The sequence below is a fragment of the Mobula hypostoma genome, chromosome 2 (assembly GCF_963921235.1).
Source record: "Mobula hypostoma chromosome 2, sMobHyp1.1, whole genome shotgun sequence".
NCBI classification, from domain to species: domain Eukaryota; kingdom Metazoa; phylum Chordata; class Chondrichthyes; order Myliobatiformes; family Myliobatidae; genus Mobula; species Mobula hypostoma.
In genome coordinates, this window is record NC_086098.1 from 173,432,687 (window position 1) to 173,459,541 (window position 26,855).

The window sequence follows — 26,855 nt, forward strand, 5'->3', positions numbered from 1 at the left end:
ACCAACGCATAAATCCTGAGTATAGCCTCTTTCACCACATCATACCTCTGGGCATCTTCTGCGGACAATGCCGAGTAAGTTTGCTTTTTCCTTCCCCTTAAGTACGCTCTGAAGCGAAACAACCCACTTATCCCTCGGCCAGTCCTGACTTGCAGTGACTTTTTCAAAATGTAGAAAGTACCGATCAACATCGGCCTCCTCAAATGGGGGAACCAACCTAACCTCCTGGGTCACCCTGAACCCTCCACCTTGGTTCGGCATGTGGCCCCTCTCTAGCGTCATCCTTAACTTCTCCAGCTCAAACTCTCTTTCCTTCTCTCTCTCCTCCCATTCTAACGGCTTCTCTTCTCGTTCTAATTGCTTGACTCGGAACTCGTGCTCGCGTCTCAATTTTTCCATCTGCAGCTGCACTGCTTCTCCACCAGGTTTGCTCATAGACACCACCTCCAGCTCCCCGTGGGGAAACACACCTTCAGATACATAATGCTCAATGATAGCGCTGTGCATCTCCGCTCTCCTCATTGTCGGCTTCCCCTTAAAAAGATTCAACCGTTTTGCAACAGTCGCCAATTCTGATTTCCTGGCATCCTCCAATGCCTCCAAGGTTGGCGCCTTTAGAAATTCCTCAATCTCCATTTCTGCTGTTTGACCTTTTTTTTTCCTTTTGGGAATTTTAACCCAATCAATTTACCCAGTCCCAAATTTGGTGTTCAAAATCCCGGACAAGATCCCCACTTATGTTACATACCCTGTAACTGGGTTACCAAACCAGCAGAAATGGAACGCTCGTTGGAGTCTGGATTACTAGGAACTAATAAAGTTTTATTAAAGAAATAAGTAATGCAGTACACTAATCGTAAGGATATAAATGTAACAGGTTAGCAATGATAATACACACATATACACAGTACTAGGGTAATAGGAATCAACCAAGCTCTATCGCAGTCTAGGGGTAAAATCAGTCTTAAGTGAAGCAGAGTTCAGTTCAGTTTAGTGCAGTTCGCAGTAATCGCGGTTGTCGTACCGTTGGGGAGAGAGAGAGAGATGCAATTTGATTTCAGGCAGACCTTTTGGGTGTCTTCGCAGTTGGTTTTGGGCAGACCCTTTGATGTCTTCTATCCCGCTGTGGTCACCAACTGTGACCCCTCTGTTCCGGATATGATCGTTCTTCCACGGTGAACCCGGCATCCAGGCAGGGGCGGATACACAACCCAGGCTCCCACCGATCGTACCTTTACACCCTGTGAGCCTCTGGTCGGTTCCCGCGAACCGGACCTCCAAACTCCCACCAACTTGTGAGGGCACACTGCTCTTCCCAGGGTCTTGTGGTGTGACGCGTGCCTTAGCAAACCTGCTCCTTTTATCCCCCTGCTGGGGTATCACCTGTCCATCAAACTTCAAACAGTTCAGGTTCAAAGCAACTGGTCTGTCAATAGCTGAATTGTGTTTCTTTCCCGTTAATCCCTCTCTTCTCTCTTATTAGCATTTTGAATGTTTCTCCATTGTCTTTCTTATCTCTCTCATTAGCATCATCAGTCTGGTACTTCTGCTGGGCCTCACACATGACACTGTATACTAATTGATAAATACACATGGCTAAGGACAAAGTAAAATTCATTTCTTTTAATGTCAATGTGCTGTTGAATCCAGTCAAGCACAGTAAAATTCTATCAAAAGTGAAAAAAGAACAAGCCCATGTAGTATATTTACAGAAAACTCACCTAAGTGATAATGAGCATGGAAAATTAAAGAGAATGGGCTTCACTAATTTGTTTTTCTCCTCATATAAATCAGGGCATAGAAGAGAAGTTGCTATTCTCATCTCAAGTAAGCTAAATTTTGAAAAAGTTTTCGAAATTGGAGATAAGAAGGGCAGATATATTCTGGTAAGGGGGAATAGATGGAAATCCAGTTACTTTATTGAATATATACGCACCCCCAGGAAGTGATATTAGTTTCTTCCAGAAAATTACTAATATTATGGTAACGGAAACAGTAGGTCTCTTGATATGTGGGGGAGACTTAAACTTACAATTACAACCAAAGTTAGACTCTTTCAATAGAAAAACTTATGAAACAAAGTCCTTACATAAGAAAATTAACACACTTTTTGAGGATGTTGGTCTAATTGATATATGGAGGGACTTTATCCCCGACAGAAGGGATTACACTCATTATTCTGCCCCCCATTCCGTATATACAAGTATAGACTATTTCATAACATTTGGAAAAGATAGGGACAAAATAATCACCTGCAGAATTGGGACAATAGATGTAAGTGACCATGCACCTATATATTTACCTGTTGATTTTGACCTACAACCAAAGAATACTACTTGGAAACTAAATTCAAGACTACTCAATGATCCCTATTTTAAAGAACAAATTAAAAAAGAAATTGGTCTTTACTTAGAATTCAATGGTAATGGAGAGGTTTCACCTCCCATTCTATGGGATACTCTGAAGGCTGTCTTAAGAGGGAAAATTATAGTGATATCTTCATAAAGAAAAAAATAAGGAATAGAACATTAGAGTAATTACAAAATAAACTGAAGGAACTAGAAAAAAAACACAAATTGAGTTTGGCACAGGATACACTAGAGGAAGTTTTAAAAATTAGGAATGAAATTAATAGTTTGGCTACACAAGAAATTAGAAATAAATTTAACGTTTCTGAAACAGAGACACTATGAAAGTGGTTCTAAATCTATGGAAATACTGGTGTAGAAACTGAAAAAAAAAGATAGCAGAAAAATGCAATTCATAGAATAAGGGATCCAAGAACAAAAGTGATAAAAAAAAATAAGCAAGGTGAAATTCAAGAAGCTTTTGAAATGTTTTACAAAACTCTATATTCCAAAGTACCAGGGGGAAGCATAACCCCAATTGACACCTTCCTGAATTCTTTAGAGTTACCCACTTTAAGCAAAGAACAAAATAGAATGATGACTGCTGACATAACTGAAGCTGAACTAAAAACTGCAATTAGTAGGCTTAAATTAAGCAAGTCACCAGGATCAGATGGATATACAGCAGAGTGGTATAAAGAGTTTAGAAGTGAGTTAATTCCTATTTTACTCCACACACTGAACTGGACCCTAAGAAAGGCGCAAGTGACACCCAGCTGGAAGGAGGCGATAATCTCAGCTATACCGAAAGAAGGCAAGGATAAAATGGAAAGTGGGTCATTTAGAATAATATCTGTTCTTAATGTGGATTATAGAATATTTACCTCCATCATGGCCAAACAGGTTTTATACAACAACGCTAAACACAAGACAATATATGAAGGACACTTCAGATTATGAATCATATTTTTAAAAATGAAATTGAAGCAATAGTGGTAAGCATGGACGCTGAAAAGGTATTTGATTCGGTTAATTGGAATTTTCTTTACAGAGTTTTACATAGATTTGGTCTACAGGACACAATTATTAAAACTATACAAGCACTATACGATAATCCTACTGCCAGGATTAAAATCAATGGATATTTATCTAATAGTTTTACCCTAGAAAGGGGCATGAGACAGGGTTGTGCATGGTCACCGCTACTCTTCGCATTATATCTGGAACCATTAACTCAATACATCAGACAAAATGAAGATATCAGGGGATTTACTATTAAAGGGACAGAGCATAAATTGGCCTGTTACGCAGATGACATTTTGATCTATCCAGGAAAACCAACATACTCTTTACCTAAATTGATGCAATCCTTTGAACAATATGGCTAATTATCAGGATACAAGATCAACATAGATAAAACCCAAAAACTTTCATATAACTATAGCCCAGCAAGAAAAATTGAAAGTAGATATCTTTTGGCATGGCAAACAGAGTCCGTCAAATATTTGGGCATCATTATGCCAAAAGATTTGGCAAAATTATCAGCATGCAATTATCAGCCTACATATTAAAAAAATTAAGGAAGATATAACAAGATGGAACCTAATTCCTTTATTTGGTCTCAGTTCAAGGATTGAATCTATTAAAATGAATATACTGCCCAGACTACTGTATCTCTTTCAGACCCTACCAATAGAGATTTCAATGAATGGAACAAGATGCTATCAAGATATATATGGCAAGGTAAAAGCCTAGGGTTCTTCTCAAAACTTTGCAATTAGCCAAGGAAAAGGGGGATTGGGGCCTACCTTCTCTTAGAGATTAGTATTTTGCAGCACAGTTGAGAGCCGTGGTATGCTGGTGCAACCCATTATATGACGCTCAATGGAAAAACATTGAGGAGAGGATATTTTCCATCCCCATACAGGCAATTTTGGCTGATAACAATCTACAAAGTTACATAAATAATATTGACAACCTGTGGGTGAAATGGACTCTTAAAATATGGAAAACTATTATGAAAGAAATTATCATGCGGGAGGAGAAGATGACGGCGCGAATGCGCGTGCGCAGCCTTCTGGAGAAAAATGATATCGTATCTGTTAAATAGGGGCCGTGGACAATTCTCATTTGATGGAGAATAGATGTGAAAGCACAGGGGAACATCTGGAGAAATTTCTGAAACGCTTGTTGGCTGCTGTCGTTACTGCGTGGTCAGGAATCTTTCGGAGGGTAGGCCTCAAAATCCCCAGCCTTGCCTGCTTTTGGCGACCGAGAACGAGGTCGAATCATTCGGACAGAGATGGTGCTCAGTACTCGGTGTCGGAGAACTGATCAGAGCTCGAAGTTTTCGGATGACTCAGAGTCGGATTGTGGTCGGCATGGCAGGGAGAGTTTTTCTTCCTTCTCCCGTCTGCGTGAGATGTGGGACATTTGAGAGACTTTGAAGTTTACTGTGCTCATAGACTTCTTCATCAAGTTATGGTATTGTTGCACTGTTGTAACTATATTTTATAATTATGTGGTTTTGTCAGTTTTTTCAGTCTTGGTCTGTCCTGTGTTTTGTGATATCACACCGGAGGAAATATTGTATCATTTCTTAATGCATGCATTACTAAATGACAATAAAAGAGGACTACGTGTCTTCATAATCTAAAAAATATATAAACTGGAGAGAGACATTGCAATTCTTAAATGATGTGCATATGACTGGGATTTTACATCGAATAAACTGGATGCTAGATTTAAGGACTGGGCAGCCAAAGGAATAACAGCTATTTGCAATATAATGAAAGAAGGAACACTGTTCAGTTTTGAAATGCTCAAAGAGAAACACTTATTAGAAAAACAAGACTTTTTCCGGTATTTACAGATGCGACAGTATGTTACTAGGACGGTTAAAAATGTAACCAAGGCAAGTTCATGTCTGATAGAGCTATTTAGAAAAGCATATTATTCAGATAATGGTAGTAGAATCATTTCAAGCGTGTATAAGGGTTTGTCAAATCTTAAAACACATTCGACTTCATACATTAAAACAAAATGGGAGAAGGAAGGAGTGATAATAATATATGAGGAAGACTGGACAATAATATGGAGGTATCAATGGAAGTGTACCAGTTCACAGAAATGGAGGGAGTTTGGATGGAAAAACTTGCTAAGATATTTTATTACACCCTGTCAGAAATCCCATTATGATAGTAAGCACCCTGTTTGCTGGAGAAATTGCAGAAATCAAAATGCAAACCATTATCATATTTTCTGGGATTGCCCCGTTATCAAAGACTGTTAGCATGGGATACACAATGCCCTACAAGACATCTTTGAATCTTCCTTCAGTTAGTCCTGACGAAGGGTCTCGGCCTGAAACGTCGACTGCGCCTCTTCCTATAGATGCTGCTTGGCCTGCTGCGTTCACCAGCAACTTTGATGTGTGTTGCTTGAATTTCCAGCATCTGCAGAATTCCTGTTGTTTTTGAATGTGAAATACCCTTCGAGAGTAAGACCATATATTTTGGGTATATACCTCAAGAATGGTTGAAAAGAGATAAATATCTAATGATTGTACTGCTGGTGGCTGGTAAAAAGACCCTTACCAGGAAATGGTTATCACAGGAAAGCCCAATTTTAAATATATGGATGGAAATTACAATGGACATTTACAAAATGGAGAAGATAACAGCATCTGTTAATCATAAGTTGGAACAATTTTATTCATACTGGAAAAAATGGTTTAACTACATAACACCTCATAGGCCTGATTTTATTCTCACAAATCAACGAATATGTTGTTTAAAAAAAAGATCACTCCCTACTCTGTACATAGTTTTCTTCTTTCGATTGTTCTTTCTTGCCTCTCCTTTCTATAAGAGTACACCTCAGATAAATATTATGTGGAGATTTGTGACAAATATGATTATATGATATATATGTACAGTATCTGAAATACATCAGTGTGGGCACATGGCCAAGTGGTTAAGGCATTGGACCAGCTACCTGAAGGTCGTCAGTTCAAGCCCCAGCTGAGGGAATGTGTTGTGTCCTTGAGCAAGACACTTAATCACACATTGCTCTGCAACGACACTGGTGCCAAGCTGTATGGGTCCCTTGGACAATATTGATGCCCTTCCCTTGGACAACATTGGTGTCGTGGAGAGGGGAGACTTGCAGCATGGGCAACTGCTGGTCTTCCATACAACCCCTGACATATCCTCTGTACCTAGTCCCAAGTACCTTAAACCTGTGCCCTCTTGTGGCAGCCATTTCAGCCCTGGGAGAAAGCCTCTGACTATCCACAAGATCAATGCCTCTCATCATCTTACACACCTTTATCAGATCACCTCTCATCCTCCGAAGCTCCAAGGAGAAAAGGCCAAGTTCACTCAACCTGTTTTCATAAGGTATGCTCCCCAATCCAGGCAACATCCTTGTAAATCTTCTCTGCACCCTTTCTATGGTTTCCACATCGTTCCTGTGGCGAGGCGACCAGAACTCAGCACAGTACTCCAAGTGGGGTCTGACCAGGGTCCTATATAGCTGCAATATTACCTCTCGGCTCCTAAGTTCACTTCCACAATTGATGAAGGCCATCTTAACCACAGAGTCAACCTGCGCAGCTGTATTGAACGTCCTATGGACTCGGACCCCAAGATCCCTCTGATCCTCCACACTGCCAAGAATCTTACCACTAATAAAATATTCTGTCATCATATTTGACCTACCAAAATGAACCACTTCACACTTAACTGGGTTGAACTCCATCTGCCACTTCTCAGCCCAGTTTTGCATCCTATCAATGTCCCGCTGTAACCTCTGACAGCCCTCCACACTATCCTCAACACCCCCAACCTTTGTGTCATCAGCAAACTTACTAACCCATCCCTCCACTTCCTCATCCAGGTCATTTATAAAAATACGAAAAGTAAGGATCCCAGAACAGATCCCTGAGGCACACCACTGGTCACCGAACTCCATGCAGAATATGACCCATCTCCAATCACTCTTTGCCTTTTGTGGGCAAGCCGGTTCTGGATCCACAAAGCAATGTCCTCTTGGATCCCATGCCTCCTTACTTTCTCAATAAGCCTTTCATGGGGTACCTTATCAAATGCCTTGCTGAAACCTATACTCAGTCACAGCTCCGACCTACCAGATTGCCTGCAAGCTGTGCACGCTGTCCAGCCATCTCTGCGTCTGAACGAGGATCTGACCCTCCAGCTGTTTGCTGTAATAGTGTTCCTCCTTCCAGTATTTTCTGTGACACTCTCCTATTGCAGAAATACCAGATCATCTGCTGCACCACATGGGGAAGGTGCGTTGTGTGATGGAGCATTGAGTGGAGGGAGAGATGGGAGAAGTGGTAGTGCATACACTTCAGAATAGAGAAAGGCAACCATCATTTTGCAAGATACTATGTTGTGACAAGGCAAGGATTGCATATGATGACATATATATACTTTGATAATAAATTGACTTTGTACTTTGCAAGATAATGTACAGATAGTGTGCAGTCAACCTAGGTATGAAATCTCTTAGAAAAGCCATTTGTTTACCAAGACAAGGTAAAGATGCAAACAAAGGATTCTAGGGTGTTGGATTCTGATGCTTTTTATCCAAAATTCTTTTGTAAGTCAAGAATGAGGCATAAAATGTGTTACTTCATGATCGTTTGATTAAGTGCTGATAGAAACTGACAGTAGTTGTAGTAGGAGAAGGGAAAGGAGAAGCAAAGAGTAAAAGAATAAAGGTGGCAAAGTTTTGTGTTCAACTCTTTCTTATACCATAAATAAGAAACATTACATCCAAATGTGTAGATAAGAGTTCACCAATCAGATGGCCAACTGGGACCCAATTGTCAGCAACATTGGCAGACTAGCTGAGAGGTTTCCACAGCCTCAAAAAGAGTGAGATCAATTTCTTAGTTCCATTGCCTGTCTCTGCAACTTCTTCACCTGAAGGGGAAAAAATGATTAAATGATTATCTCTGGTTGCTCAGAATATTTCAGAAAGAGCATAGAAACAATTTTAAATGGAGAAGGGCCAGCAACATCATGAAGGATCCCACCCACCCTGTTTGTTTATTTATTTATTTATTGAGATATAGCGCCGAGATGGCTCTTCCAGCCCTTGGAGCCAAGCTGACCAGCGACCCCAGATTTAATCCATGCCTACTCACAATTTACAGTGACCAATTAACCTATCAACCAGTACGCCTTTGGATTGTGGGAGGAAACCAAAGCAGCCTACGGAAACCCACGCGGCTACGGGGAGAACATACAAACAGCTTACAGACGGCGGCAGGAATTGATCCTGGGTCACTGATACTGTGAAGTGCTGGGCTAACCACTATGCTGCTGTGTCACCCCAAACAGTTTATGGACTGTTTGTCCCACTCAATCAGGGAAGAGGCTGTGCAGCATCCACACTAGGACCACTAGATTCAACAAGAGTTACTTCCTCCACAATGACAGGCTGATCAACGTCTCCACCCACGAACCCACCCCACCACCCCCCACCACCATTACATCCACATCAGGCACTTAATCATTTCCCATCAGCGTCACCTTATGTTCAGATACTCCTGCATCAAGATCACTTTATGTACAGTCGACCCTCACTAATCCGACTACCTTCGATAATCCGGCACTGATTTCAAATTTTCTGTGCAACTGTAATTTCAAATTTCCCGGGCCACCGTACCATTCTGCTGCTCATTGTTATGGTTGCGCTACATCTGTTCACGTGTTGGCACGCTCTTGTAAGCACAGACAGGTGATTCCTGCTTGTTTTCCTGCATTTATTAATATCATTGCTCTTTTTTAGCCCCAATTATGGCCCCAGTGAGTAAAGGAAATGCACCTTGTGCTGTGAAGCAAAAACACCGCACATTATCCATTAAAGATAAGGTTGAACTCTTGAAAAAACTGGACGGTGGTGTATCGGTGAAATGCTTGTGCGAGTGTTACAACATTGGCTCTTCCACAGTGTACGACATAAAGAAACAGAAAGAAAAACTGCTACATTTTTTTGCTGATAGTGGTGATAAAGTTTAAGAGAACGGGGGATTCTCAGATTCCTGTAAACAATGGATTCAGTACTGACTATGTCTGTGACTGCGGTGTGTTTGAATAATGTCTCACAGCTGCTTTCTTTGGAGCAAGATAAGAGTTAAAGTTCGCCCAGATCCACATAAGATGTCTCTGGGCTTTTCACACCTTTTGATTTTGACAAAGAGCAGTACCTGATGGAAATTAGACAGAACATTCCTTACTAAATTAAAGCATAAATTTGACGGATGTTCTTATCCTTGTAATTAAGTTGTGGCTCCAGCAAACCAGGTAGGATATTCTTTTCTTTAATTAAGGTGGCTGAAGTGTCTAACAAATTGATTGTTCTTTGTATCAATAGTCCATTGACTTGGTTGGAATGGTTATCAAACTGAATGTCCTTTTGTATCGGTGGCCTTATAACTTCTGACAATTCTGACATCAGGCAGTGAACTTGTAGAACCGCCGGGAAGATGAGAAAGATTCTCTCCCTGATGTCGGGTCCAAGTTCACTCACCGGCTGAGCTCGATGAAATAAACAGGTGAAAAGATAAGTAACGATCTTTTTGTGCTGTCATTATTTGATCCAGCAAAGTTACGTTTACAGTGGCTCAAAGAAACAGATGTGCGTAAGAAAAACAATGAAAGATGGAAGAAGTTCGGAACTAGATAAAGTGCTGATAACGTGGTTTAATCTTCGTGCTGTTACGAACCCACAGGTTTCCTTTACTGTGGATTGTCACTTTAAGAGCACCTATATGAGGCAGGACTATGATGTTGTTCACTGACTGACTTGCAGCTTGTTTAACTTTAAAACAAGGACACAGACAGTCACAGTCAAGAGAGAGAGAGAGAGAGAGAGAGAGAGAGACTGGGAAGCCGGTAGCTTCAGCTTGTCACAGCTGGGGTTTGGAACTCTCTTGTGCCCGCAAGGGTGGGTTAAACATCAGCACGGAGTGCATAATGAATGTGGGACTGTCAACTCGTATAATCCAAAGGAGAGGATTTTGTTTGGGATACCCTGTGGAGACCATTTATGTGTTAACCCTTGCCTGGGTACATTCTGTGGTAATCCCTTGAAGACGATATCCCTGTGACAGATCACTTTCGCTGATAATTCGGTGATAACGACACGACGGACAAGATCTACAGCGACTGTTATCTAATTTTACCATCGTGGAATCTGTGGAATACTTTGTAATTACCTCTTCTCTACATTTCACCCTGGATTACAAATACCTCTCTCCTATCACTTATTCCGTAGATGACTGAACTTTCCCTCCTTTATCATCTTGAGACTTTAAGCTTTATTTCCCCGAGCTTAACTTAATTTGGGAGCTATATTCCACACATAACACTGTTAACTTTTGTTTATCTTGGTTAAGTCACAATATTATAAATAGTTACTAATAAAGATAGTGGTTTTAACATTAAAACCCGACTCAGTGTGAAATCTCTTGCTGCTGATTTATGTCTAAAACGTTGCAGTTCGTAACAGTGTAAGTGAAGGTGTTGAACTATCTGGAGATGTGGTGAAGGAACAAGCAAAAGTGTTTCACGAAGAACCAGGACTAAATTATGAGTGTGACTATAGTGAAGGCTGGCTTCATCGGTTCAAGCAGTGTCACGGCTTACAATTTTGTTCAGTATGTTGTGAAAAACGTTCAGCAGACAAGGAAGCAGCAGCAGAGTTTGTTGACGTGTTTGCCAAGTTAGTCTCCGATGAAAAATTAAGCCCCGAGCAGGTGTACAATGCTGATGAGACTGCTTTGTATTGGAGATGTACACCAAGAAGAACACTAACAACAGCAGATGCAGTATATTAAAGTCTCACTTTAGAAGTGGAAGTGCTCAACTTTTCTGTACAAGTTAATTCCTGTACATTTACCTGTTCCCTTTATTTTAATTGTGCCTGTACAGTATATTACTTTATTAAAATTTCACTTGCTACTCATTTAATATTTCTGTTTCATTATTATCTAACTTGTACTGATTTACATGATGTTTTAAAGGTATGATGAGTTGGTTAGCTATTGCTTAATGTGATCCTTCTGTACTTCGGCATTTTCAATAATCCGGCACTCCTCAGGTCCCAATGGTGCCGGATTAGTGAAGGTCGACCTCTACATACAATCAGTCTATGTATACAAGCTAATCTTATGTACATACAGGACAGCAACACTCATTGTTTTATAGGATTGCTTTTATATTTACATTTATTATGTTTTTACACTTTTTTTTTGCGTTGCATCAGATCCAGAGTAACAATAATTTTCCATCAGAATCAGGTTTATTATCGTTGATATATGTCATGAAATTTGTTGTTTTGTGGCAGCAGGACAGTGTAATACAGTGGTCCCCAACCGCCGGGCCGTGGACCGGTACCAGGCCGCAAAGCATGCGCCACCAGGCCGCGAGGGAACGATATGATTTGGCGATAGGAGTCAGCTGCACCTTTCCTCATTCCCTGTCACGCCCACTGTTGAGCTATTACGCATGCGAGGTCAACCCGCGCGTCATCCATGTTAGCGCGGGAAGGAGATCAACTCCTCGAGCTTGCAAATGATGGCGGGCTGAAAAGTATGTTTGACATAACATCTGTGCCGGCATTCTGGATCAAAGTCAAGGTTAAATATCCTGAGATAGCCACGAATGCACTGAAAATGTTGCTTCCATTTCCAACGTATCTCTGCAATGAATGCAACGAAAACTAAATTGCGGAATAGACTGGACATAAGGAACCCCCTTTGAGTATTGCTGTCTCCCATCACCCCTCGATAGGACCATCTTGTTGCAGGAAAACAAGCCCAGGGCTCCCACTGATTCAGCGATATTGGTGTGTTGCAATGATTTTATATGTTCATACAGGGAAAATATGTGCTGTGTGTTTAATATCCAAACGTTACTTAAAATGTTATGATGCTATTGACTTGTAAGTGACCTATATAACCATATAACAATTACAGCATGGAAACAGGCCATCCCTGCCCTTCTAGTCCATGCTGAACGCTACTCTCACCTAGTCCCACCAACCCGCACTCAGCCCATAACCCTCCATTCCTCTCCTGTGCGTATACCTATGCAATTTTTATTTAAGTGATAATATCGAACCTGCCTCTACCACTTCTACTGGAAGTTCATTCAAAACTTACTTCAAGCTCCCCTGTCCTCCACTGATAATTGACATCACTATATTCAAGCGAAGAAAATATGCGGTGTATGTTTAATATTAAATTCATCAGATAAACCCTTTTAGAAACAAAATTGAGTGTATTAGCCACGTATCACCTATATTCCGGTCGTGATTAAACCCCCCCCCCCGAACAGAATCGCCAGAAACGATTTGAAGATCGGCATGTACACGCATGTGCACTGGAGCCTGCGCAAGGCTTTGTGGTCATTCTAGTCTTTCTTGGGGTAAACAACGTATTTGACTGCTACTCTTGTCCGTTGGCAACCCTACCCCGCCCCCCCCACCCCCCGGGTCGGCCGGTCCGCAAGAATATTGTCAATTTGAAACTGGTCCACAATGCAAAAATGTTTGGGGACCCCTGGTGTAATATATAAAAATACTATCAATTACAATTAGAAATTACTAAAGTAGTGAGATAGTGTTCATGGGTTGATGGACCATTCAGAAATCTGATAATGGAGGGGAAAAATCTGTTCCTAAAATGTTGAGTGTGTGTCTTCAGGTTCCTGAAACCTCTCTGCAGGTAGTAATAAGAAGAGGGCATGTCCTGGGTGATGGGAACCTTAATAATGGATGCTGCCTATTTGAGGCATCACTTCTTTCAGATGTCCTTGAAGCTCGGGCCCATGATGGAACAGGATACGTTTACAACTTTCTGCAGCTTTTTCCAATCCTGTACAGAGACCCCGCCATACCAGACAGTGAAGTAACCAGTTAGAATGCTTTTGTGGTACATCTGTAGAAAATTGTGGGAGTTTTGGTGACATACCAAATCTCCTCAAAGTCCTTGTGAAATGTAACTGGTGACATGCCTTCTTTGTAATCACATTGATATGTTGGGCTCCTTTACGCTCATGTATTGAAGAAGGACAATAACTAATCCTGAATCTTGAAAAGCACCAAAAAGTTGGGAAAGAAAACTCTGGATAAAAAGAACCGTGCTCAGTAGAAAGAGAAATAAACAATAGGCCGGAGGAACTCAGCAGGCTGAGTAGAATCTGTCGGGGGTGGTTGGAGTGTGGGAAGGATCTGTTGATGTTTTAGATCAAATCCCCTCTGAGTTCCTTCAGATTCTAGGATCTGCATTCCCTTGTGACATAGTATAGCCTCTATCGGGTGACTGAAACCCATGTCTGGTGGGGTTCTGGTATCAATATTTTATATTTTTTTATGATGTAGATGGTCATTCAGCTCATTAAGTTTATTTATGTATTGACTGATTGCCTGGTTGAGATAATGCATGGAACAGATACTTCCAGCCCTTCGAAACATGCCACCCAGAAACCCCTGATTTAACCATCGCCTGATCATGGGGCGACTTACAATCAGCAATTAACCTATCGGTACCTCTTTCAATTCTGGGAGGAAACCAGAGAACCTGGAGGAAAATCATACGGTTACAGAGAGAATGTACAAACTCCTTACAGACAGCAGCGGGAATACTGGTTCTCATTGCATTCCTTTCAGCCCCCTCACCTATTTCCCTGTATTCTCTCTCACTTGTGGATTAATCTCTTGACCCTCTTGCTTCCCACAAACACCAGAGGCAACTTACAGTGGACAATAAACCAACCAACCTGTGTCTGGGATGTGGGAGAAACCCACAGAAAAATCGCATGTTCTCAGGTGGAGTGTCGTGTGGAAATTCCAGATAGACAGAAACTTGTGTCTGATTGCAACTTAATGCTTCAAAGACTGGTGGAGCAAGAAATCCTTATGTAGATCATCACAGGGCTGTGGACTGAGAGCTGGGAGATGGGTTAAACATACAGCCCATCTTTAGTCTGCATGTACAAGGTAACTGGTTTATTGTGATACTGTATAATTGTTTATTTTGACTAGTGTGCAAAGACAACAAACTGTGCAAGTATGAGTTAAAATATTAATAAATAAATAAGCAATAAATACTGAGAACATGAGATGAAAAGTTCTTGAAAGTGAGTCCATAGGTTGTCGGAACAGTTCAGTGATGGGCAAGTGAAGTTGAGTGAAGTTATCCCCTTTGGGTCAAGAGCCCGATAGTTGAGAAGGTTGCGAAGTAATAAACTGGTGGTGTGGGTCCTAAGGCTCCTGTACCTTCTTCCTGATGGCAGCAGTGAGAAGAGAGCATGGCCTGGATTGTAGAGGTTCTTAATAATGGATGCTGCTTTCCTGCAACAATGCTCGGTGTAGAATTGCTCAATGATGGGGATGGCTTTACTCGTGATGGACTGGGCCCAATCCTCTACTTTTTGAAGGATTTTCTTATTCAAGGGCATTGACGTTTGCATACCAGGCTCTGCTGCAGGCAGTCAATTTATTCCCCACTACATATATATAGAGGTTTCTCAACACTTAAGATGTCATGCTGAATCTTCGCCCACTCCTAAGGAAGTAGAGGTGCTGCCATACTTTGAGTACAAATACCATCTCCACGTATCATTGCAGAAGATGGCTCTCCAAGTCAACATCTAATTATCTCCCCTTACCTGCCCATCATCTCCTTCTGGTGCTCCTCCACCTTCCCTTTCTTCCAATGTCTTCTGCCGTCTCCTATCAGATTCCCCCTTCTCCAGTCCTTTATCTCTTTCACCAATCAGCTTCCCAGCTCTTTATTTCACTCTCTCCCCTCTCCTGGTTTCACTTTTCACCTGCCACCTTGTACTTTTTCCTTCTCCCACCCACCTTCTAATTCTGACTTCTCCCCTTCTTAACTCTACTGGGTGTTTTTTGTAGACCCCAAATAGTAACAGGGACATTGAGGAGCAGATAGGGAGGCAGATTCTGGAACGGTGCAATAATAATAGGGTTGTTGTGATGGGTGATTTTAATATTCCTAATATTAACTGGCATCTCCTTAGAGCAAGGGGTTTAGATGGAGTGCAGTTTGTTAGGTGTGTTCAGGAAGGTTTCCTGATACAATATGCAGATAAGCCAACCAGAGGAGAGGCTGTACTTGATCTGGTATTGGGAAATGAACCTGGTCAGGTGTAATATCTTTTTTTGAAGGCAGTGATCACAACTATCTCCTTTACCATAGTGCTGGAGAGGGATAGGAGCAGACAATTAGGGAAAATATTCAATTGGGGTAGGGGGAAATATGAGGCTATTAGGCAGGAACTTGGGAACATAAATTGGGAGCAGATGTTCTCAGGAAAATGCACAGCAGAAACGTGGCATATGTTCAGGGAACATTTGCACGGCATTCTGCATAGTATGTTCCATTGAGGCAGGGAACGGATGGTAGGGTAAAAGACCCATGGTGTACAAAGGATGTGGGAAATCTAGTTAAGATTAAGAAGAAAACAAAAGTTTACGAAAGGTTCGAGCAAGTAGGTACTGTTAGACCTCCAGAAAATTACAAGGCTGCCAGGAAGGAGCTCAAGAATGAAATTAGGAGGGCTAGAAGGGGCCATGAGAAGGCTTTGGTGAGCAGGATTAAGGAAAACTGCAAGACATTCTACAAGTACATGAAGAGCAAGATGATGAGCCCTGTAAGAATAGGACTAATCAGGTGCAATATTGGAAACATGCATGGAGACAAAGGAGGTAACAAAGGTACCTAATGAATATTTTACTTCAATATTCAGCCCTGAAAAGGACCTTGGCAATTGATGACTTACGGCAGACTGAAACTCTTGAGTGTATAGACATTAAGAATGAGGACTGTTGAAAGGTATTAAGTTAGGCAAGTCACCGGGACCAGACGAGATATAACTCAGGCTACTGTGGGAAGCCAGGGAGAAGATTGTTGAGCCTCTGGTGATGATATTTGCATCATCAATAGGGACGGGAGAAGTATCAGAGGATTGGAAGCTTGCAAATGTTGTTCCCTTGTTCAAGAAAGGGAGTAGAGAGAACTCTGGAAATTATAGACCAGTGAGTCTTACTTCAGCAGTGGGCAAGTTGATGGAGAAGATCCTGAGAGGTAGGATTTTTGAGCATTTGAGAGACATAATCTGATTAGGATAGTCAGCATGACTTTGTCAGGGCAGATCATGCCTTACGAGCCTAAATGAATTCTTTGAGGATGTAACAAAACACATAGATGAAGGAGGAGCAGTGGATGTAGTTTTTATGGATTTCAGTAAGGCATTTAATAAGGTTCCCCATGTGAGGCTCACTCAGAAAGTATTGAATCATGGGATCCAAGGAGACCTTGTTTTGTGGATCCAGTATTGGCTTGCCCACAGAAGACAAAGGGTGGTTGTAGATGGTTCGTATTCTGAATGGTGGTTGGTGACCAGTGGTGTTCCACGGGGATCTGTTCTGGGACCCTCCTCTTTGTGATTTTTATCAATGACCTGAATGAGGAAGTAGAAGGGTGGGTTAGTAAGTTTGCTGATGACACAAAATTGGGGGTGTTATCTGTTGTGGATAGTCTTGAGGGTTGTCAGAGGTTACAGTGCGATATTGATGGGATGCAGAACTGGCAGATGGAGTTTAACCCAGTTAAGTGTGAAGTGGTTCATTCTGGTAGGTCAAATTTGAAGACAGAATATAATATTAATGTTTGGACTCTTGGCCGTGTGGAGGATCAAAGTGATCTTAGGATCTGTGTCCATAAGACACTCAAAGCTGCTGTGCGGGTTAGTCATAGTCATAGTCATAGTCATACTTTATTGATCCCGGGGGAAATTGGTTGATAGTATTGTTAAGAAGGCCTATGGTGTGATGGTCTTCATTAACTGTGGGATTGAGTTCAAGAGCTGTGAGGTCATGTTAAAGCTATATTAGACCTTAGTTAGTCCCCACTTGGAGTACTGTTTTCAGTTCTGGTCACCTCAGTACAGGATGGATGTGGATACTATAGAGAGAGTGCAGAGGAGATTTACAAGGATGTTGCCTGGATTGGAGAGCATACCTTATGACAACAGGTTGAGTGAACTTGGCCTTTTCTCCTTGGCATAATGGAGGATGACAGGTGACCTGATAGAGATGTGTAAGATGATGAGAGGCATTGATTGTGTGGATAGGGAGAAGCTTTTTTCCAGGGCTGAAACGGCTAACACGAGGGGCTATAATTTTAAGGTGTTTGTAAATTGACTCAAGGGGGGTACCAGAGGTAAGTTTGTCACACAGAGAATGCTGGGTGCGTGAAACACACTGTCAGCGACAGTGGTAGAGGTGGATACAATAGGGTCTTTTAAGAGCCTCTAAGATAGATACATGGAGCTTAGAAAAATAGGGGCTATGCTGTAGGGTAATTCTAGGCAGGTTCTAGAGTAGGTTACATGGGTCGGCATAACGTTGTGGGATGAAGGGCCTATAATGTGCTATAGATTTCTATGATCCTTTCCAGACCTGATGAAGCATCTTGGCCTGGAATGTCAACTGTTTACTTTTTTCCATAGATGTTGCCTGGCCTGCTGAGTTCCTCCAGCATTTTTGTGGGTGTTGATTTGGATTTCCAGCATCTGCAGATTTTCTTATGTTCGACATTCAATTGGTGAAGTTTTCAGCTACCACCAACTGGTTCTAGACACAAATAACTATAGCACTTGGTTTAAATGAAATATACCCTAACGCCTTCACCATCATTTTGGGGGATTTTAACCAGGCCAGTCTGAAAAAATCAGTAAGCGATTACCATCAACAGATCACATGCAATACTAGAGCAGGGGTCCCCATCCTTTTTTGCACCACGGACCGGTTTAATATCGGCAATATTCTTGCGGACTGTCCGACTGGGGGGTGGGGGTGGAGGGCGGGTGGGGGAGTGGTGTTCAAGTAGGGTTAAGCTCACCTCAACACGTCTTTTACAGTTAGGGTTGCCAACTTTCTCACTCCCAAATAAGGGACAAAAGTAGCTGTCAAATCCTGACGAAGGGTCCCGGCCCGAAACGTCGACTGTACTTCTTCCTAAAGATGCTGCCAGGCCTGCTGCGTTCACCAGCATTTTTTGTGTGTGTTGACGTGACACTTTTTTTTACCCCGAGAAAGACTATCATGACCATGAAGCCTTGCGCGGGCTCCTGTGCGTGCATGCGTGACGTTCGCATGTGTGTCGTGTGCATGCACGTATGTGCCGATTTTTTCCCCTACAAATCAGTTTTGGCTTAATCTTCCCGATTCTGTTAAGAGAAACTACACTATACATACATTATTTCTACTTATATAGGCTATGTATTTATCATATCATTAATGCTTTTACTATATGTTAGAATTATTTTAGGTTTTACGTGTTATTTGGTATGATTTGGTAGGTTATTTTTTGGGTCTGAGAACGCTCAAAAATATTTCCCATATAAATTAATGGTAATTGCTTCTTCGCTTTACACCATTTTGGCACGAAAGGTTTCATAGGAATGCTCTACCTTAGCGGGGGAAATACGGGACAAGGGTGGTCCCGTATGGGACAAACCAATTTAGCCCAATATACAGGATGTCCCGGCAAATATGGGACAGTTGGCAACCCTATGTTCCAGTTCAACAGTGCGTGACAGGGAATGAGGAAAGGTGCAGCTGACTCATATCATTTCCTCGTGGCACGGTAGCACAATATTGACGACACACTGGAACACCACCATCAAGAATGCCTACCGTGCTATTCCGCGCCCTCACTTCGGGAAGTCTGATCACCTAGCTGTACTTCTACTCCCTGAGTATAGGCAGAGATTGAAGACTGCAGCACCAGTAGTGAGGACCAAGAAGGTATGGACAAGGGAAGCACAGGAGCACCTACAGGACTGCTTTGAATTGGTGGTCTGGACCATATTTAGGGGTTCATCTTCGAAACTGGATGAGTATGCTGCAGTTGTTACTGACTTCATTAAAACCTGCGTGGACCAGCGTGTGCTTACAAAGACTTGCTGTACATTCCCAAACCAAAAGCTGTGGATGAACCAGGAGGTACTGTATGTCATCTGCTGAAGGCTAGATCTGTGGCATTCAAGTCTGGTGACCCAGGTCTGTACCAGAAAACCAGATATGATTTGCGGAGGGCTATTTCAAGGGGAAAGAAACAAGGGCAAGGTTGGAGGTGACGTCGGTTGCACAACAACTCTGGCAGGACTTGCAAGACCTTACTTCCTACAAAGCAAAACCCAATTGCATAAATGGCAGCGATGCTTCACTACCAGATGAACTCAAGGCCTTCTATGCCCACTTTGAGAGGGAGAACATAACTAACTGTGAAGATCCCTGCTGCACCTGGCGACTCTGTGATCTCTATCTCAGAGGCTGACGTTAAGCTGTCTTTAGTCAGTCATAGTCATGGTCATAGTTTAAAGAGGGTGAACCCCCACAAGGCAGAAAGCCCCAACGGTGTACCTGGTAATGCTCTGAAAACTTGTGCCAACCAACTGATGGGGGTATTCAAGGACATTTTCAACCTCTCACTGCTACGGTCAGAGGTTCCCATTTGTTTCAAAAAGGCAATAATTATACCTGTGCCTAAGAAAAATAATGTGAGCTGCCTTAATGACTATTGCCCAGTAGCGCTCACATCTACAGTGATGAAATGCTTCAAGACGTTGGTCATGACTAGACTGAACTCTTGCCTCAGCAAGGACCTGGATCCATTGCAATTTGCCTATCGCCACAATAGGTCAATGACAGACACAATCTCAATGGCTCTTCACACGGCCTTAGATCACCTGGACAATACAAACACCTATGTCAGGATGTTGTTCGTCAACTATAGCTCAGTGTTGAACACCATCTTTCCCACAATCCTGATCGACAGCTACAGAACCTGGGACTCTGTACCTCCCTCTGCAATTGGATCCTTGACTTCCTAACCGGAAGACCACAATCTGTGCAGATTGATGATAATATCTTCTCCTCACTGATAATCAACACTGGTGCACCTCAGGGATGTGTGTGCCCATTGCTCTACTCTCTCCATACCTGTAGTCTTCCCGTGCAGTGTGTTGAAACTCTGACTAAACACCAAGTTAAACCGGAGCCAATGAAGATAGAGTTGTAGTAAGGTTAACAGTTTACCATTCACTCTTCCACATTAGCATCGTATGATGAAAACTGTTGATAAAAAAATACAAATATATACAGCGTCTGTTTCATTCTGGGGACCACGCACAACCTCTTTTAGCGAGAGTCTCCAGCCACCCCGAGTAGCAGGCGATGGGGATCGTGTCAAACCGCCATCGGGCTTGAGCCCACCCCGTGTTTCAAACTGAAAAGCCAACACGCGCGCCGCCCCAACCACCGCTTCCTTAACAGAAACCGCGTTAATATTTTTACTTCAAATACATTCTTATGAACTTACGGCGTTGCTTCTGTAATGTTTGTTTGTGGGTAGACACGGAGCTCTTCATGATCATGCCGCATGCATGGCACCCACCTTCACACCTTCCCGAACCGGAAGTTACACACAAGACGCAGCGAAACCGGAGGTGACGTCATCGCATGCCACGCTATACCATAGAAAATGAATTTACCTTTGTTATACTGTAACTTAATTATCAACCTTTAACTTTAACTAGAAAATAGTTACGAACAAATCATTTAAAACGTAGATCCAACAAAGTCAAATAAATGCCTTAAGGGCAACACAATACCCATGACTTTTTGGTTGGCATAGCTCAAATGCCATCTACTGTATAAATATGCTGATGATACAATCATTGTTAGTTGAATCTCAGGTGGTGATGAGTGGGCGTACAGGAGTGAGATACACCTACTAGTGGAGTGATGTCACAGCAACAACCTTGCACTCAATGTCAGTAAGATGAAGAGCTGACTGTGGACTTCGGTAAGGGTAAGACGAAGGAACACATACCAATCCTCATAGAGGGATCAGAAGTGGAGAGAGTGAGCAGTTTCAACTTCCTGGCTGTCAAGGTCTCTGAGGATCTAACCTGGTCCCAACATATTGATGCAGCTATAAAGAAGGCAAGACAGCGGATATACTTCATTAGGACGTAAACAACAGGAATTCTGCAGATGCTGGAAATTCAAGCAACATACATCAAAGTTGCTGGTGAACGCAGCAGGCCAAGCAGCATCTATAGGAAGAGGCGCAGTCGACGTTTCAGGCCGAGACCCTTCGTCAGTCCTGACGAAGGGTCTCGGCCTGAAACGTCGACTGCGCCTCTTCCTATAGATGCTGCTTGGCCTGCTGCGTTCACCAGCAACTTTGATGTATGATACTTCATTAGGAGTTTGAAGAAATTTGGCATGTCAACAAATACACTGAAGACTTCTATAGTTGTACCGTGGAGAGCATTCTGACAGGCTGCGTCACTGTCTGGTATGGTGGGGGGGGGGGCTACTGCACAGGACTGAAAGAAGCTGCAGAGGGTTGTAAATTTAGTCGGCTCCATCTTGGGTACTAGTCTAAAAAAATACCCAGAACATCTTCAAGAATGGAATCTCAGAAAGGCAGTGTCCATTACTAAGGACCCCCAGCACCCAGGGCATGCACTTTTCTCATTGTTACCACCAGGTTGGAGGTACAGAATCCTGAAGGCACACACTCAGTGATTCAAGAACAGCTTCTTCCCCTCTGCCATCAGATTCCTAAATGGACATTGAACCCATGAACACTACCTCACTTTTTAATATATAGTATTCCATTTTGCATGATTTTAATCTATTCAATATACATATACTCTAATTGAGTTATTGATGTATTGCATTGAACTGCTGCTGATAAGTTAACAAATTTCGTGACACATGCCAGTGATAATAAACCTGATTCTGATTCTGAAGAAACAGAGAATTCTGGAAATATTCAACAGCACAGGCAGTATACATACAAGAAAGACATATTTCCAGAATGTTACTGCTATATTTTACTGCTATCTTATAAATACTTGCTATCTTTTATGTGTTCTATATGCCTTGTGCTGTGTATGGCTGCTGGTACTGCGTTTTGCATTTTGGCCCCGGATTAACGCTGTAAAGATGAAGCCACACTCAGGTTGGAGGAACAACACCTCATATTCCGTCTGGGTGGCCTCCAACCTGATGGCATGAACATTGACTTCTCTAACTTCCGCTAAGGCCCCGCCTCCCCCTCGTACCCCATCTGTTACTCATTTTTATGCACACATTCTTTCTCTCACTCTCCTTTTTCTCCCTCTGTCCCTCTGAATATACCTCTTGCCCATCCTCTGGGTCACCCCCCCCTTGTCTTTCTTCCCGGACCTCCTGTCCCATGATCCTCTCGTATCCCCTTTTGCCTATCACCTGTCCAGCTCTCGGCTCTATCCCTCCCCCTCCTGTCTTCTCCTATCATTTTGCATCTCCCCCTCCCCCTCCAGCTTTCAAATCCCTTACTCACTCTTCCTTCAGTTAGTCCTGACGAAGGGTCTCGGCCTGAAACGTCGACTGCGCCTCTTCCTATAGATGCTGCTTGGCCTGCTGCGTTCACCAGCAACTTTGATGTATGTTGCTTGAATTTCCAGCATCTGCAGAATTCCTGTTGTTAACGCTGTTTCGTTCGGTTGTATTCATAGGTATTCATGAATGGCTAAATGACAATTAACTTTCTGAATTTATTTCTGTTTTGTCTTTTATTTCCCACTTTCACGACAACCACTATCCAATAACTCTCCCCAACTTCCAACTTGACGTGCTGGGTAGATCACGTGATCCCACCGGCAATGACGCCCCGCCCCGTTTTCTGACTTGGCCGCGCCATCGCCCTGGCAACCGGAGCGCGGCTGCGTGTCGGGCGGCGCGAGGAGAAAGGGGAAACACTGAGATCCCGCCTCCTCTCCGGCCCGGAGTCAGTGGCTGGGGGAGCTGTCAATCAGAGGGAGGAGGACGAAGGCAGGCTCGTGGTTTGGCCCTGGTCGTGGTGAAGGAAGGAAGCGATGTCTGCCAGCGGGAGCCCAGTGAACAGCAGATTGCCCAGCCTAACTCTGCCCAAGAAGTCCGAAAGCGAGGTAACAGCTTGCAAATATATAGGTTGCTGTATAACATTTGCTGACAGGAGGTGTTTCCTGTAGAACAGTGCATGTGTGCCTGGAAAGGCGCGGAGATTGAACCTGAACCGTAACTCCAATAGTGCAAAGTTCGCGATCAGCCCTGCAGTTGTGGTGGGTAACGGGGCTTAGGTCTGTCGATGTTCTGTGGGGAGTAACTCAAGGATGGGTTTTGGAATCCGGTCACTATTGAGTGCCCGGCCTACAGGCCATCAGTCATAGGGTCATAATAGTAATCTTAGAATCAGGATCATTATCGCTGACTTGTATGAAGTGAATTCAGTTCCCCGCCATCTTCTCTCTACTACCATCGACAGAAGGTACAGAAGCCTTGGGTCCTGTTCAGTAACAGTTGTTAGTTCTCGGCCATCGGGCTCCTAAACCGGCGTGGATAACTTCACTCACCCCAACTCTGAATAACCTATGGTCTCGCTTTCAAGGAGTTACATTCCCGGTATTATATGTTTCTATTTGCATAATTTGTCTTCTTTTGTTATTTATTACTTGTATATAGTTTTTCATAAATTCTATTGTACTACTTTATTTCCCTGTAAATGTCTGCAAGAGAATCAGAATAAACTTTAAATTGAAGCACCTTCAATAACTCCAAAAGACTGAGGTTGGGTAAAATACTGAAAGGCTTTTATTCGCTGTACAATATGACCTCCATGGTGAATGTCTGCCCCCGGACTGAGGGGGAGGGGGCAAGGCGAAACACCTTTATACAGGAACCTGTGGGAGGAGCCACAGGGGCAGTCAGCAGAGGGGCGTGTCCAGACAGTTAACCCAGTCACAACATATATACGGTTTACCACACATGCGTCATGACATTTGTCTTTGCGGCAGCAGTACAATATAATCAATACATAATAATAGGAAAAAACCCTTAATTACAGTAAGCATACATATAAATAGTTAAATAAGTAGTGCAAAAATAGGAATAAAAAGAAGTAGTGAGGTAGTGTTCATGGGTTCAGTGTCCATTCAGAAGTCGGATGGCAGAGGGGAATGCTGAATCGCTGAGTGTGTGCCTTCAGACTTCTGCCTTCCTGGAGAGAAGAGGGCACGTCCTGGGTGATGGGCACTACATTTTTGAAGTATTGCTCCTTGAAGATGTCCTGGATACTACAGAGGCTAGTGCCCATGATGGAGCTGATTAAGCTTGCAACTTTCTGAAGTTTGTTTGGATCCTGTGCTGTAGCCCCCACCCCTCCACTTCCTCCAGCATTTTGCGTGTGTTGCTCTGATTTCCAGCATCTGTAGATTTTCTCTTGTTTGCTCCTTAATCTGCTTTTCTTAAAATTGTACTTGGGGAATTCCACCTCCCGTCACTTTCATCACTTCATATGCCCCAGCAAATTTCTACAGGTGTGCGGTGGAGTCTAATCTGACTGAGTACATTGCCACTTGGAACAGTATGGAGACTACTATGCACATAATTTTAAAAAGCTACAGAGGGTTGTAGGCTCAACCAGCTCCATCACAGGCAGAATCCTCTTCGCTGTTGAGGTCATCTTAAAAAGGTGGTGCCTCATGAAGGTGCCATCCACCATTAAAGCCCTTCACCATCCAGAACATGGTCTTTTTTGTTGCTACCATCAGGGAAGAGGTACAGGGGCCTGAGGGCACACTCTCAACATTTTAGAGTGACTGAGCCTTAGAGCTCAGAACCAGGCCCTTCGTTGTTCTGCCTAATCCTATCGACCCACATGTGATCCATAGCCTTCCATACCTCTCCCATCCATGTACTTATCCAAATTTCACTTAATAGATTAAAATCCACCATTTCTACTTTAGGAACAGCTTCTTTCCCTCTGCCATCTAGTTACTGAACTGTCCACAAGCAGTCCCTCATTATTTTCAGTTTTTTCACTATTCAGTGTTTATTTCTATATATCTTTTGTAACAAATTGTGATTTTTTTTTTATTCATGATATGTCAGTGATAGTAAACCTAATTCTGACACTTCATGGAATCAGAGTTAGACTGCACCCAGGTTCCTTGCTATATGTTGATTTGTCACCCCCTTTGATTTGGCCAATAACAGTGGTGTTAATCAGCCCTTCCCTTAATCCTGTTTCTATGATTACATTGTCCCATGTGCTGATCCAGACTCCGCAGCTCATCTGTGTTACCCATGAGGCTCTTAGCATGCATTTGTGCTTCCCTCTCCTTTCTCTACCTGCTCTTCTCAGTGGACTTGTTTGTACTATTGTCTGCTTTCAGCTCCCTACCTGCTGCACGGTCATTCTGACTACCGTGTCCTTGCGTCACCAGTTTAAATGCTCAGGAGTAGCACCAGCGAACCTCCCTGCTTTCATGAATAGAGCTCAAGTTTTAAGTTGAAGATAGATGTAGCCGATAGTCAAATAATTGAGCAACTTTTCTCTAACTTGCCAAGTCCTTGTATGATTCACACAAAAGGATAATTAGCCTCTAGCAATCTTTATGTTGATAATATTCACCACCAGGCTATATACTGACAAAAGGCCTGGAAGTTGTATGTAAACCCACTGTGGAATTTCACTTCCTCCAAACCACCGCAATGAAGGCAGAGATGAATATCATATTTGTCATGTTTTCTTAACATTATGCAATCACTTTTAGTGGAAAAACTGATGTGTATTTTTCAGAATCAGAGTTATTATCACTGATTATTAAATTCGAAATCTGTTGTTTTGTGGCAGTAGTACAGTGCAAAGACAAAATTTACTAGAAAACTAAATAACAAAAAAATGGAATAACAAGGTAGTAACATGGACCATTCAGAAACCTGATTGCAGAGAGGAAGGAGCTGTTTCTGAAAAATGATGAGCAGTACACCATAGTGTGTAACAGTTAGCATGAGGCTATCACAGCTCAGGGTGTCAGAATTCGGAGTTCAATTCCAATGTCATCTGTAAGGAGTTTGCCCATTCCTTCCCAATAAATGCGTGGGTTTCCTCCCATGTTTCCAAAGATGTACCTGTTAGTAGGTTAGTCATAGTCATACTTTATTGATCCCAGGGGGAAATTGGTTTTCGTTATAGTTGCACCATAGATAATAAATAGTAATAGAACCATAAATAGTTAAATAGTAATATGTAAATTGTGCCAGTAAATTATGAAATCAGGCCAGGACTAGCCTATCGGCACAGGGTGTCTGACCCTCCAAGGGAGGAGTTGTAAAGTTTGATGGCCACAGGCAGGAATGACTTCCTATGACACTCTGTGCTGCATCTTGGAGGAATGAGTCTCTGGCTGAATGTACTCCTGTGCCCACCCAGTACATTATGTAGTGGATGGGAGACATTGACCAAGATGGCATGCAACTTAGACAGCATCCTCTTTTCAGACACCACTGTGAGAGAGTTCAGTTCCATCCCCACAACATCACTGGCCTTACGAAGAAGTT

At 42.6% G+C, this 26,855-nt stretch overlaps 2 protein-coding genes across 4 annotated transcripts in view; one reads left to right on the forward strand and one right to left on the reverse strand.

Annotated features, from left to right (window-relative positions):
- Nucleotides 1–6,050: 6,050 nt before the first annotated feature.
- Nucleotides 6,051–23,110, reverse strand: LOC134342681 (uncharacterized). 3 transcript variants are annotated; one of them, XM_063041092.1, is made up of 4 exons: nt 22,816–23,110; nt 20,797–20,944; nt 20,514–20,549; nt 6,051–8,299 (listed from the first exon to the last, which is right to left on the reverse strand). In XM_063041092.1, the coding sequence occupies exon 4, from the start codon at nt 7,320–7,322 to the stop codon at nt 6,405–6,407; it is 918 nt and encodes a 305-aa protein (XP_062897162.1). In that variant the 5' UTR covers nt 7,323–8,299; nt 20,514–20,549; nt 20,797–20,944; nt 22,816–23,110; the 3' UTR covers nt 6,051–6,404. The 3 variants fall into 3 exon arrangements, with proteins under 3 accessions (XP_062897162.1, XP_062897160.1, XP_062897163.1); XM_063041090.1 differs by lacking the exon at nt 20,514–20,549; XM_063041093.1 differs by lacking the exons at nt 20,514–20,549; nt 20,797–20,944.
- A 15-nt stretch (nt 23,111–23,125) lies between these two features.
- Nucleotides 23,126–26,855, forward strand: part of gss (glutathione synthetase) — a 130,733-nt gene continuing 127,003 nt past the window's right edge. Inside the window, exon 1 of the mRNA XM_063041089.1 lies at nt 23,126–23,422. Coding sequence (XP_062897159.1) covers nt 23,351–23,422 — 72 coding nt within the window. The 5' untranslated portion in view covers nt 23,126–23,350. The remainder of the gene's footprint in view (nt 23,423–26,855) is intronic.

Coding starts and splice junctions, on each gene's coding strand:
- LOC134342681 (XM_063041093.1), bottom strand. CDS start 7,322: ATGGAGTTCGGTGACCAGTGGTGTGCCTCAGGGATCTGTTCTGGGATC.